This window comes from Gopherus evgoodei, chromosome 8 (assembly GCF_007399415.2).
Source record: "Gopherus evgoodei ecotype Sinaloan lineage chromosome 8, rGopEvg1_v1.p, whole genome shotgun sequence".
Classification (NCBI taxonomy): domain Eukaryota; kingdom Metazoa; phylum Chordata; order Testudines; family Testudinidae; genus Gopherus; species Gopherus evgoodei.
The window spans coordinates 8,473,094-8,487,366 of record NC_044329.1 but is presented as its reverse complement, the minus strand read 5'-3'; the positions used below and the strand labels follow the sequence as shown (position 1 = coordinate 8,487,366).

At 45.2% G+C, this 14,273-nt stretch overlaps 1 protein-coding gene across 1 annotated transcript; it reads right to left on the bottom strand.

Annotated features, from left to right (window-relative positions):
• Positions 1 to 7,156: 7,156 nt before the first annotated feature.
• LOC115656501 (C-X-C motif chemokine 6-like) lies at positions 7,157 to 8,695 on the bottom strand. The gene is made up of 4 exons (XM_030573287.1): positions 8,631 to 8,695; positions 8,292 to 8,418; positions 8,120 to 8,200; positions 7,157 to 7,231 (listed from the first exon to the last, which is right to left on the bottom strand). Exons 1-4 carry the CDS (start codon positions 8,683 to 8,685, stop codon positions 7,195 to 7,197), a joined length of 300 nt encoding a protein of 99 aa, XP_030429147.1. The 5' UTR covers positions 8,686 to 8,695; the 3' UTR covers positions 7,157 to 7,194.
• Between the last annotated feature and the right edge of the window lie 5,578 nt (positions 8,696 to 14,273).

Below are 14,273 nucleotides of genomic sequence, written 5' to 3'. Positions count from 1 at the left end.
TCATCTTCTCTTGGTAGTGTCCTAGACTTCAGAAGGATACAAAATTAGCATTGGGGGGAGTGGGCCGAGCAAGCAGACACCAGCATCAAATTTTTAAATCACTTATTGTATCTGCTGCCTGCTATGCTGGCCAATAAAAAAACGGAACCCAAACAAACAGGTGTCTGGACTACTGAAATCAAATTAACAGGTGAAACTTTATATCTGGTCAGAACCAGTGCAAAACTGCTACTAAACATCACTTGGAAGCTTAATTTGTATGAATTTCTTAATGTAACTAGTATAGTTATTTTTTTTGGCTTGTTACAGTTCTGCTAATAAAACAGGTTATTTTTAGGGTAATTGTTTTTTGAAGTGTAACATGTTTTTGAGTTAGTGAGATTGAGTTTTAATACAATAGCTTAAATGTAGTGCAATCAGATTTCAATACTAAAAAGATATAAATGACAAATAAGATACAATAACATTGATGAAAACATAGCTGTTTTCAAGAGTGACTTGCAGCCTCCTCTATGTGGTTTAGAGAAAATGGAAAATGAAAACCTTTATTCCAGAATAAGTGAGCCAGGTTCCTCAAGCATTATGTGTATTTTGTAATCAAATGGGTAAGAGTAGTAGCGGTCTGCATGGCTCACCGAATCCTAAATTGACATGACCAACACTTCAATGTTGAACAAAATCTGGAATTTTTGTGCATACGTAATTCAAAAATTAAGGTTATGTGATTTTTATTTGTTCAGGCCCCAGCCTTGCAATTGACACTGTGGGGGTTACATCCACACACAGTCTGAATGAGCACAATGTAGGCCTCCCAACACAACTTTGCTAATACATGTCTCTTCTGGTCTAACCCCCCCCCCAATCTCTGTTTGTGTTGCCCCCCCCACCCCCTGGCTGGGGCTAGGGCATGGGGTGGGGGGGGAGATGCAGACAGGAGTAAGAGGGCCAAGGCTAGGGCTGCAGCTGGGAGCCAGGACTGAAGCTGAGGTTTGGGGTATGGCAGAGCCCAGTGTGGGGCCAGGAGCTGGGGCTGTGGCTGGGGGCGGGGCCAGAGTAGACCTGGGAGCAGAGTGGGGCTGCCTGGTGCTCCCCGCCCTGCATGGTGGCAGGCTAAGGACCCAGCTGTGGGCCCCCCCCCAACATTCCTCTGTGCTCTGCTAGGGGGGTGTGCCCCACAGTTTGGGAACCTCTGGTCCACTGGATTTTCTTGAGAAGTGATTTCTTGGGGGATGTCACAGGCTGGCTGGCCGACCCTGGAGGGGAGTCAGGCTCTGCCTTGTCCCTCAGACCTAGCAGTTAACCCCCAGCTGCTCCTGATCTGGTGACTCACTTACAATTATTAATCCCAGCTGTGCAAGTGTCAGGGTGGACTAGCTAAAGAGTTCACTGAGGGAGGAGACCTAGTCATGAGAGGAATATGGGGAGTTCTCTTTCTTGGGAAAGGGTAAGGCCTGGTGAAGCTAGGCTGGAGAGAACCACAGGGGATAGGTTAGGCTGCTGTAGGAGGCCTGAAGAGAGGGTCTGTGACAAACATGGTGGTCCCTGGGAGATGCTGATGGAATCCCTGAGGGGGGAAGACAGTGGGGAAACCTGCTAGGAAGAAAGGCCTCCAAGGAAAAAGTCCTGGTAGGCAGCTGCAGCCAGAGAGGTAATGAAAGAAATCTGCAGGCCCCAGGAGTTGAGGTGAACAGGGAACTTTACTGGAGCCTCAGAGGGGCAGAAGGATCTTTTGTTTGGATGTGGGGTGGGAGGGAGAATGTTTAGTTTGAACTCTTGTGGTTTCAAAAGGGGTCTGAACTACATGCTTCTCAGCTCAAGGGCAAAATGTGCATGGTGGCAGCCTACAAGGGTTCTGGAGACAGATCCCTGCAACTCCATGCCTGTCCGACACCAGGCTCTGATTTGGTGAGTAGAAAAGCTTTCAAGGGGAATATGCTGTTTGTTTAACTAATTGGCTCCTCTACAATTTTTTGCTTCTGTTATAATGGCAAAGATGCTAAAATTTGTATTTCAGACCTGCTGTACTACTTATTTTTCTACCAAAATAGCTATATTTGTTATAATCAAAACTTACTTTTTCTTCTGTTCCAATTCTCCACAAGAAACATGGCTATTTGGTTTCTGAGGTATCCTCATGAATAATTAAGCAATTGTGAACGTATTAATGACCAGAGATCCTGAGGAATCTAATGAAAGAAAATTTGCAGATTTTATGGAAGTCCTTGTGTAAAACAGGGGTTTGGGGGTGTTTTTTTTTAAATTACTTTAAGGTTAAAATTGTTACTAGTGCAGCTCTCAGAGCTTTCAAAATGACACCCTTATGTACTGTTAATCCAACTCCATAGAAATTTATAGATAACAGCAACATATTTCATTCCATCCTGTTTACCCCATCATGTTTAGAGCCTGAAATCTCTAAATGTCAACACTATTCCATCAAGACTGTGTAAGAAACTTAAATCCAATGTAATGTTTGCTTCAGTTCTCCAAGATGGATCTGTTACCTTCCTATTCTCTGAGGGCCAAATCTGGTCACACTAAAGTTCTCATTAATAACACACACTTAATTCCTTCAAAGGCCCTGGGTTTGTAGAAGTGTAACTGAGGACTCAATATGACTTGTAGCACTACTTCTCTTTTATTAACAGCTGGTGAGGATGTGTGTGAGAGAAAAACCTAGTCTGGGTAACCTAGGTGAAATTTGTTGGGCTGCCAATTAAAATAAACATCTTGTAAACCAAGGGTAGGTCTGGGAAACTTAACTGAAAAAGAGCTTTGTATAAGCTCGAAAGCTTGTCTCTCACCAACCAAAGTTGGTCCAGTAAAAGATATTACCACACCCACCTTATCTCTCTAATATCCTGGGACCAATGCAGCTACAACAACACTTCATCTAACCTCACATTGCAGTGTACACATACCCTAAAAATGGTATTTGGAGGTGTGATTACAGCTCAGGTACAGTAACTCCTCACTTAGCATTGTAGTTATGTTCCTGAAAAATGTGACTTTAAGCGAATCCAATTTCCCCATAAGAATTAATATAAATAGGAAGGGTTAGGTTCCAGGGAAACATTTTTTTACCAGATAAAAGGCATTATATACATTTTAAACAAGCAATTTAATACAGGTGTAAGTTTTTTAAACAATTGAATACTACAATCGTCATTGCTGAGTATGAAGCACTGGGAGGTGCCCACACAGGCACGGCCCACTGGCGCTGCAGACAATGAGGCACGCAAGGAGGCTGAAGGTGCTGTAGGCTAGGAGAAGCACATTGTGCAGCAGCAGCTTCCCCTACTGTGCAAGCACCAGGGGCAGGGGGCTCAACCCTCAGCCCACCCATGCCACCTCTTCTCTTCCCCCCTCCCCTCGCCCCTTTACTCTGCACACCACGTCCTTGCTCCTGCCCATGGCAATCAGCTGGTTTGCAGCGTTCAGGAGGGAGGTGGATCCTGCGTGCTGAGTCCTTGCTCCTCCCTCCTGAACACTGCAAACCAGCTGATTGCCATGGGCAGAAGGCGGGAAGAGGACAGGGAAGGTGCTGATCCTCAGGGTCTGCTGGTGGGCGGGAGGCGTGGGGAGAGGGTAGGGGGGCTGCTAGCTGTGGACAAAGCAGGCAGCCAAACGACATTATAGCAGAGCATTGCACAACTTTAAATGAGCATGTTCTGTAATGGAGCAGGGACATAAGATTGAAACAACATTAAGAGAGAGGAGGTTAAGTGGGGAGTTACTGTACAATAATTGCACTAGCTTCAGTCAAGCTAGCAGGGCTGAAAATAGCAATGCAAGTAGCAGCAGTATAGACCCCGGTGCAAGTACTTACCAAAGCTTCCAGCAGGTAGCTTGCACCACCCCTGCTGCCGCGACTAGGGTGACTAGACATCCTGTTTTTAAAGGGACCGTCTCGTATTTAAGCCCTCCTGCAGGTGTCCTGACTTTTTCTTAAAAAATCAGCAAATTGTCTCATATTTTCTGTCTTCCCTCCCCATCAGTACTGGCAGGTCATGCTGCTGGCCATATCCCTGCTCACTAGCTGCCCATCCACCAGCCATCAGTGTGTTGTATGCGCAAGGCTGGTAGCAGGGCAAAGCTGCAGTGCGTTGGGCTGGCCGCTCCCTCTGTTGGTCCATCAGCACAGCCCCTGCTACGTGCCAGCTCTTGACCAGCAGGCTCCCCTGGTCCGGTTTCCGGCCGGCACTGGCTGCGTACTGCAAGCTGCAGTGGCTGGTGAGTGTGGGCAGGTACCAGGCAGTGGCCAGTTATGCATCACCTCTGCTGCCCACCCATTGGCCCTTTATGTGCTCCCCCACTGCTCCTCCATATACCCCCAGTGGGGTGTAACCCACTCCCAGCGCTGTGCAGAGAACCAGCCCTTGTCAGAGCGCTGAGCTCTCTAACAGTCTGGCTGGCAGGCTCCTTCCTTCCCCAGCTACCTCTGGTTGGGCCGGCACCCCAGGAAAGCCCAAGACCCTCCAGCCCCGAGACGTTGGCCAGGAGGAGTGAGCCCTGCATGTGCCAAAGCCCTGCACAGCGCTGGCTTGTGGAAGCCTCTCTGCCCCTCAGCTAAACTCTGCTTCTCACACACACACACTCTCCAATTTCCAGCCTGTTTGTGCCCCAACCCTGCAGGTTGCACAGCAGCCCCCCAGGCAGGGACTTAGCACCCTCTTCGCCTGCCTCCCCCCCATCCTGTCCCTAGGGAGCGTGGGGCTGCTCTGTCCTCTAGACACCCTCCCCTGCTGAGCCACCTCTCTGGCCAGGTTCACTGAGCCCCTGCAGTCAGGTTCCCTGGGCCCTGGCGCACAATGCATCCAGTGCGGCTTAACCCTTCCTGCCCACGCTGTAGCTGGGGGGGACAGGAGGTGGCTGGGTTATGTCAGTGGCCAGCAGCAGCCAGAACGTGTTAGCTGCCTGTTGACATTTTGTGGGCAGGAAGGGACAGGAGCTACTTCCAGCCACAGGTCAGTGGGAGGAAAAAGATGAGGTCTGCAAAGACATGAGCTAGGTCATCCCTCTCCCTTGTCCTCCTCCCCCGATCCCTTCCCTCTTGCACAGTGCTGAAAGGCTGCTTTTGGCCACATTCTGGTGTGAACCCTGGCAGAAATCAGGAGAGGGGATGTAACCCTGTGTGTGACCCTCTCCCCCCAGCGCCATGCTGCCTCAGGAATATGTAGTACCAGCAGAGGCAGGTCCACCCCAACATGGAGGGTGGAGAGCGCCGGGCAGGGAGAGGAGGGTCGGTCAGTGTCACAGAGGTGTAATGGGTGTGTGTGTGTGTCACCTCTCTCCGTGTGAACCCTCAAGCCTTAAAGATAAGAAGGTAAATAAAAAGAATCCAACTACGCAGTATTTCTTTTTAACAGGGGATCAGTCAACTTGATGTTAATTTGAACATTTGTACTGCATAGTTCTGATTTGATTGCCTTTGAATTCACTTGAATATGAGGAACTTTACTGGGTGCCCATATTCGGCATGGGGAAACATAGTCACCCTAGCCATGATTTCATTGCTGTTTTTAGCTGTTCTAGATTACAGCTAGTGTGGGTGTGCCTACCCAGGCTGCAGTTACACCTCTAATTGCAGGATAGACATATCCTCAGTCACTTTTCAGAGTTTCTCCTTATGACTGTCCCTATTTTTCTGCTTTTAGATAACTATCCTAACCAAATGATTTCAATGAAATAGTCAATGCCACTTGATCCATGGTATTTCAATTGTTTATTGTTCAACTTGTTGGCTGTGAAATGGTTACAAGCTCCTGGAAAAAATGACTAAAAAAAGTGACACAAAGTTGGATAATACATTTTAGATGGTGGAATAAGAGCTGGGAGGACATTAATTGCAACCAACACAAATGCGGTCCTGCCACTAGATGGTGTACATAATACAAGCAAAATGAGTATGGAGGGTGTTATATATACAGAAAGTATTGTCTAGTCTTGTGTCCAGAGAGTGAAGTTGGAAGTTGGAAGAGGTGCCCTTAAAGATATTGGCAGGAACTTTGAGAAAAGTACCAGGCTGGTGAAACCTTAAATCTTAGCTTTCCATTAGTAACTGATGAATTGCCAGAATACGTGATGGCACACTGGATAAAGTCTAAATGTAACTGATGTGGGAGGAGAACCAAAAAAAGACACTCTAGGCACTAGCAGAATCACTTCAGTAATGCCTTTCTTTGCTTAAGTCTGCTTCTTAAATCTGTTCTAATGTCTAGGGCAGTTACCCACAAATGTAAATCTGAGCAGTTGGACTCAACACCTGCCAGCTTGACACTGAAATCCTGGAGCTCAGTGTCAAAGGGTGGATTCTATGCCAGATACCTTGGCATCCTGAAATGAATGTGGCCCCACCTCTCAGGGGGTGAGGGAGGAAAAAGACAATTGTATGTATGCCTGTATCCGTGCACAATCTGCTAAAAGACTTCAGGGTGGGGCTTATATCTCGCAATCTGGGACTCCTGTGTGTGTGTCAATTTGGGCTTTCTTAATTTACACTAAAATAGCCCAGACCCCATGTAATAAACTGAGTGCAGTGCCCCTCTGGCCAAACTTCCAGCCCACCCCCAATGTGTGCCTCCACATTTACTGTGCCACTAGCTTTCCACCTGGTAGGGAGGGCCTTCTCTGCTGGGCAGAGAGTTACCATTAGTCTCTTGCATCTCACCCAATCCTCCTAATAGTTACTAATTGCTTTCTATCAGAATATGCAGCTGCATTGTTTGACTCGGAAGCAACAATGTAAATGAAGCGAGTGGGCCCTCCATTGCATTCTGAATGACTTATTCCAGAAAAAGGTTTATCTCCCCCCCCACACACACATTCTAAGAATATTTTTGAAAGTTCCAGCATGATTTAATTCCTTCCTCATCTCATCAGCAGAAAACCTCTATTAATTTTTATTTTTAACATTCTCTACAACAATAGAAAACAAAGTTCCTTTGGTATTTATTGTATAAAACATAATGTACAGTATATTACAGAAATTAAGAAAATACAATCTGTTCTCTAATGAATGCATCATCTTGAACTTCAAATGATCACTTGCAGCACAATATATTAACTAAAAAAAAAAGATAAATGCTTTGTCAGCCAATGGCTCAAATGATACATTTTGTGAGTCACACCACTAAATCAGGTAAAGTTCCTAGGCTCCTGCTCCACAAATCAGATAATTTTCTTGACAAATATTCAGATTCTGGGCTTATCGTTTTTCCTTCCCTTCTTCCTGTAAAAGAAAAGAGTAACACTTAGTAGTCTTCCATCCAGGATGATCACAGTCCTTCCTGTGCAAAAATCCTAGAAGTAAATTGAAAATATATGTATTGCCTTTTCGCATCCTAATACTGAGAGAGTCTAATGAGGATGCAGCCTAAATGGGCCAGAGTCTTATAGAACAGTGAGGACTTCCTTTTAATGGTCTCTGGCCCTGTCTGCCCTCGCTCATGCCGCTATGTGACAGAGCACTCCCAAGACTCAATGACCATCCAAAGGTGCGGCTCTGCTTTAAGCTGCATTGACACTGCATGCCTTTTACTGATCCTATTACACAGCTATTAGGTGAAACCCCTCATCATGTCTCCTACTCTATGGCCATCTACTTTCTGTACCAGGTCCTTTTCCCGCATGGATTTTTTTTTTTTTGCAAAATGGAGAAACAGCGTCACTGAAAGGTGAGCCCATGTCGAACCTCTTCACCGTCTGAATTTCTGCAGGCTCTTTAACAGAATGTAGCAACACTGTACAGGCTTAAGAGGGGAAGCATAGTAAAATAAACCACTCCTGCAATCTCACTTGGCTGTTTTAAGCAGCCTGCTATAATTACCTAAATTAGAATTAAGCCAGTGCAGTGGGATCAACACCCCCACCTCTTGAGGTGAATGCTACTGCATGGCTCAAGAACAAAAGTAGTTAAAACTTCCTGTTTTGTACCAGCTTTCAGGTGCTAGAAGTGGATTCCTTTGACATAACAGTAGGAGACTGGCTCCCTGCTGCGTGAGTTCCTCACTCTGAGTCACTGATGCATGCTGGCCTCTGCTATTTTTGTGAAATTTTGGTCCAAAACTGAGGAATGTTCAATGCCAATCAATGATTTAAAAAATGGAGTAGTTCTTACTTGATGAGCTGCTGGAAAATATTTCTTATCTGGCTTGCATTGGGATCCAAGCATATTTGTCTGCCACTTTTCAAGTTTACTCTGGAAAAAAATAAATTAAAAACTCATGAGACAAGTGTTTGGAAATTATCCCCTTAAATTTTATTTTTTTGATACTAGATTTGAATCTCACATTATTTCCACACTTTCACATGAGGCAGATGCAGGGAGAATTTCTATCGTCTTAAACTGGTTAGGACCAAACACAATCTTATCTGTAGTTCGAAGGCATGAGCATCTCCCACTGTTCATCGTTAATTCTGCAAATACAGAAAAATAGCTCCATCAGTTAAAATTATGGTAAGTAAATGAGGCACATTTGGTAAGCACACCAATTCAACGTACAAATGCAATTTTAAATTCTTCCTAGTTCAAGTTTCAAACATTCCCTTAGGACCAGCTATTTGTGTCCTTAAATTAGCAGCTCTGCAGCAGTCAAAATAGAATATGAAAACAAGTCAAAGAAACCTACCGTGTGAAGAAGTTAGAGCAACGACTGCAAGTGCGACAATGAGCTTGTACACCATCCTTCTGCAAGATCTTCCTTCCTCTTCTAGTCAAGTTTCTTTGCGTTGTTGTCAAACCTAAAGCTCATACTGGTGTACCACAGACCCCAGCAGCTTAAATATGCTCTGAAAGTAGTTGGGCTGTGACATCAGATGCTAAATTTGAACTGTAATGGAGAAATTTCAAACATGTTCATGTGGAATATTTATTTTTTTATCAAACAGTGATTCATGGATGGAAAATATCTCTAAAAATACATTTCATACTACAGGTACAATTGGGCAAAGGTGACTGAGGATTAGGTAGGTGGTTTCCAAACTGTCTATGGATTGTCATTGGTCTGTGAGGCACTTGCTGGTTGTCTATAAAGACTTGGCTGTTTGCATGAAGTGGACTCATGCTCATTAAAATTGAATTAAAGCAGCTAGAAATACATTAAACATGTTTCTACTATTGTTCCGTGTAATTGGCTTTTTTATAACTGCTGCACAGATGTTATGAAGACACAGAGTTTATTGGGGTACAGAGGCTTTCATTAAGAACATGAAACTGTGTGGCTGATCTTGAAGTCATTCAATGTCTGCGTGAGAGTCCTAAAAGAACTATGTCCCAGGTGTAAAACACCATTATCGGGGCTCCATCCCAGAGTCACTGGGCTCTGGAACAAGGTGGGGGTGCACTTCCCCAAACCCAGTTCTCAAACAAGGAGAATCAAAGGATGGTGCATCAATTTTATTGTAGGTAACCAGATGGGCTGCTTCTCTCAGTGCTAATAGTGTATATTTTCTGAATCCTGCTTTCAGTGCTCTAAATAAATTTTTGTCCAACTCTCTAACGGCCCAGCCCTATCTTGTTTCTGCAGTAAAGTACACTAGGACTTGTGCTCTGGAGGGAAGCCTGTAGGTTAGGCTTGCTAGGGTTGAGAGCCAGAGGGTGTAAGCTGGCACCTCTACCTTCCCTCCAAAGGGGGGAGAGCAGAAGGAAGCAAGATCAGTAGGGCTCTACTGAGAGTATGTCTACACTACAACTAGATATCTGCAGCTGGCCTGTGCCAGCTAGCTTGGGCTGTGGGGCCGTTTTCATTGCTCTATAGACTTCTGGGCTTGGAGCCTGAGTTCTGGGACCCTCCCACCCTGAAGGGTCCTAGAGCGCAGGCTCCAGCCCGAGCCCAGAAGTCTACCCCAGGAGGAGACAACGCCAAAGCCCAAGTTGGGTGGCCTGAGGTACTGTGGGTTTTTCTTTGCTGTGTAGACACTCCATGAGAGGCTAGGAAAGGGGTAAATGCTCCAGGGCTCTCCAAAGAAGCTGGGAGGGAGCCTAGGGTGAGCTGTGGAAGAAGCCCATCATAGAGCTTAGAAAGCAGTATAAAGAGGGAACGCTACCATCTGGTTTAGTAAGTAAATGGAGGTGTCATTTGGCTAGAAATGAGACACAGACAAATCCCAAGGGTTGTAGCAGAATGAAAAAGGAAGCCTGCAGGGAGAGAAGCAGAGAGAATTCAGGATCAGTACCGGGTTTACAGTGGCACTGAGACCACACACATAAGGAGCCCCAGCACCTGGACTGTGGCTCTGCAACCCCCACTTCACCTGTGCTCTGCCCCAAGGCCCCACCCACTGCACTATTCTCTCTACCCTCTTCCCCTGCCCCTATGCAAGTGGTGGGTGAGGTCTCAGGGGAAGAGGTCAAACAGAGGCAGGAGCTTGTCAGGGGGTGAGGGTGCTGGCGGTGCCTTGGAGTGGAAGAGGCTGAGTGAGGCTGGGCCCACAGTCCTGGTGCTAGGGCCCACAAAAGATTAATCTGGAAGTGTTCAGGATCAGACCCAATCTAGGGCTTAAGGATGGAACTCTTGGAGGCTGGAGAGCATCAGTTCCCTTTGGTCCTGAGGACCAGTAGGGATATTGTTGTTCTCCCTAGGGAGAGCGGGGCACGCACTTCCTGTAGAAAACCAAATTCTCCTGGATGTTCTAAATCATCAATGTGACAATCGAGTGTGAAGGTTTGGCTTGTCATTATAACAGACACCTAACACCATGGTGGTGGGACTCCTCTGTGTTTTGGGAAACTGAGAGCTGCAGCCTTCTTGCATATGAAAGTCAAAACGCATGAAAAAACAATACACCGTTGTCCTGGTGCATAAAGGAATATTGCCTGTTGAGACTGACTGAAGTTTCATTTTTCCCCATAAAATCCTTGCATGGGGTGGCCTGCCAAGCATTGCTAGAGGCTGTGTGTTCCTGGTGTGAGTATCCTTTTAAAATCTTAGAAACATCCAAACAGAGAGCCCCCGCCCAAACTGTTAATCTGCTGGATGGTTGCTACCCACTTCACAGCCTGTATGAGGGGAAAAGGGTCATGTCTCTTGGCTGATTCATGTTTATTTTCTATTAAACCTACTTTTTGGATCTATCTGGTCTGTTTTTGTTTTTTGAATGAATGAGGGAAATTAAAGTTGTCAGGTGAAAGAGCTTTTCTTGGCAACTGTTAGCTGCAGATTCATTCTGTGAATTCTGGAAAGATTGCTTAGTAGGAGTCTAATCCAAAGTCCACTGAAAAAAACAGGTTTGTTTTTTTTCCCCCCCCCCCGTAGACTCAGATCAAGCCGTAGAACGCCAGGCTAGATGCTGGCTTTTGACTTTGACAAGCAAAAATCCTTCTGTTGCTGACTGGTTGTCTAGTACAAGTTCAGAGGACCAGGTCAAATATCAGATTGCCCCCTTGTGGGTGATTACATCTGACAGTTGCTCGGCCCTTCTGTTGTTTTTCATCTGATTCATAGCACTGAAGGCTTCTCCTTTACCTCCGAACTCAGCAAAATATGTATCTTCACAAGTACAGTGGTATATGGTGTGAGACTGGTAGTAATACAAGCAGAATCAGGCATGTTTTATATGTTAACAAATCACACACAACTCAGCAGTATCTTGAAAAAGGAACTTCCCTTTATTCGTTGCCCAGAACTTGGCATCAAGTTTTGTGGGCTTAGTGTTATGGCAGAGGTGAATTTTAAGGAGTGCCAGTCTTCATCTCATTCCTCTCTGACCCTTCTGAAATTTCAGACATCATTAACATAGTAGCCATAACAAGAAAATCTGAAATGAATGCATTGCCATAGTTTGTAAGTTGAAACCTACTTACTATTATACTAAATACTGTGATTTGGCTGATCATTTTAAACCTTCATCCTGTGACTTATATTGCCTAACTTTCAAACTGTCTAAATTTCAGACAGAATGTGCCTTCAAATTTCTGCAGTCAAAAGGCTCCTTTATTGAAATACATGTGCCTTCCTGGCAGACAATTATACAGAAGAGATGCAGATTTTGCACTCTTGTAGCAGTAGTTATGCTGTATTAGTCACATTATTTTCATCTGCCTTCTAAATAGGACTGGTTTTCAAGTGTGAAGGGGAAATTGAGAGACCTTGAAGTACTCAGCTGGGGGAGAGCTCCTTAAATTGAATCCTGCTACAAACTCTTACTTCCCACTGCATTAAGAGACCGGCTTTCCCTTTGTGAGCATCCATGTGCAAAGCTACAGGTTCTCAGAAGTGGCCAGGAATTTTCAGCTTCACTAGTTCCTGTATCGGTTTGTTTCCATGGGGTTAGCTACACAAATCTGAAAGGATGCTAACCCTCTGTACTGGCAAGAATTTTGCCTTATCTGCTGTAGTAATTTTCATTTTAGGTTCTCTGCATCTAAACCAAAAGTTTGTTGGGAGACAGAAGAGCTCTTGCTAGCCTTTTGTTTTAATATGAGCCTGTAACCGAGCATATGACCCTTTAAGGGCCAGCCATGAGCTGCAATCAGAATCAGCTGATCAAATCAAGGAGGCTCCCGGCTCCACCCAACAGGCTGCCGTATTTAAGATGAGGAAGCTGACCAGGGACACTAGAAGCTGCACCACTGGCTAGGGAGGGTGATCCCTGGCCTAGCTACCTGGAGATTGATCTGACCATACCCAGAGCCTTTTTCTTTTGAACTTCTGGTTTATCCAGAACACAAGACCTGGGCTCGGAGATAAGGGCTTTAAATTGTCGTTCAAGTGCTTCTCTATGGGACTTCATTAAAAGGGAAACTGACTTCTTCTGTTAATTAAGGTGTTTGGTTCTTCCTTGCCCTGACCAAAGCAAGCTGCCATATGGGGCGCAGTAAGGTAAGGCATACTTGGAGGGGGCTGTGTAAAAAGATGCACCCTGCATCGAAATCTTTTTCTCCCTGCAGGATTCCACCATGCTTTACCGCTGTAGCTGACTGATGTACAAATTCGGCCTTGGGGGTCACTTTGCCCAACACTCAGATGAAGGCGGCATTTCTGGGGTGAAATTGGGAAGCTGTACAACTGCACAGAAACATCACATGCAGTGGTTTAGAGCGAGAATTTAGGAACGCTGTGTGCGCACAACTGATACAATAGGACCGGGGCGTTTATGTGAGCAGAACCTGAATGAGCATTTGGACGAAGCACTGTAATTAACACCTCCAAGTCTTACAAAAAAGGGCCACTGGAGCATTAATGACAACAAGTGAGCAGAGCTTCTATTCTGGAAAACAGCACCTCATGCAGCACAGTGCAGCATCTCTTTAAAAAAAATTAATTGGTCATCAACCACTTCCCGGTTTCCTTCCTTGTTCCCTGCAGTTCTCCCATCCATGCAGAGCTATGGCTATGGACCAAGAGTTCTTCTTGGTAAACAAGACCTGTTGCACAAGTCAATAGAGTTGCAGGTCATTTCGATGCTTCTTTCAGTTTCCTCTTTCCTCCTAGGAGGAGGAGGACTAAGGGCTCATTAACCTTATGCTGTCACGCAGATTGCTGGTAGCCTATGCCTTTATGAATGGAATGTGGGCTGAAATCTCAAATATGAATTATAGTTACACAGTGGAGGAGGCTGGAGATTATTCTGCATATGAATGTGGCTTTTTATGCAGTCTCTTAAGTACAACTGTTTTAAGCATCATCCTTTAGTGGTTAACACTTCTGAAGGTTAAACTTCCTTTACTACTGCTTGTTCATGGGATTTCCAGTAGATCATGTCAACTATATTTAGTGAAAATGTACATGCAGTGCTTCGTGACAGACAAAGCAAATGTGCCCCTCTCTCAATTTCCATTTCCCCTTCTGGTTCCCCAATCCTCAAATCCTAAATGTATGTTTAATTCCCTTTGCAAGATTTTTAACATCCCTTAAAACAACTGGAAGCTTGCCTTGCTGGTCTATGATGGTCAAAATGGCCAGGCTCCTACAAACTGTTAGGCATGTGCTTAGCTCTAAGCATTTCCATTTTCAGTTTGGGAGATGTGCAGAAATCTGGGAGAACAGATATTAATGTGTGTTTGTGTCTTTCCTCTTCAGTAAGTGGAATGTTTTATCTTGAGAGATAGGGAGAACATAAGGCTAAAAGGGGAGATTCTGGCTCCACTGAAGTCAATTGAAAATCTCCCATTGAATTCAAATGGTGCCCAGATTTCACCCAAATTTTTGTGGGGGGGGGAGGGGAAAGAGAAATCCAAGGAGTGTAAAAATTAGGAGGACAGATAGTTCTTTCCATAAGGGTGCAAGGAAGAGTCTGTGTTTGGGTGGCTGGCTTGTTGCTCATGAAAAGGG

What these genes read in the sequence shown, in the direction of transcription:
- LOC115656501 (XM_030573287.1), bottom strand. Translation starts at nt 8,685, where the DNA reads ATGGTGTACAAGCTCATTGTCGCACTTGCAGTCGTTGCTCTAACTTCT. An exon ending in TGCTCTAACTTCTTCACACG is followed by an intron (nt 8,419 to 8,630) that starts GTAGGTTTCTTT and finishes CTGTATTTGCAG; the next exon opens with AATTAACGATGAACAGTGGG. An exon ending in TGTGAAAGTGTGGAAATAAT is followed by an intron (nt 8,201 to 8,291) that starts GTGAGATTCAAA and finishes ATTTTTTTCCAG; the next exon opens with AGTAAACTTGAAAAGTGGCA.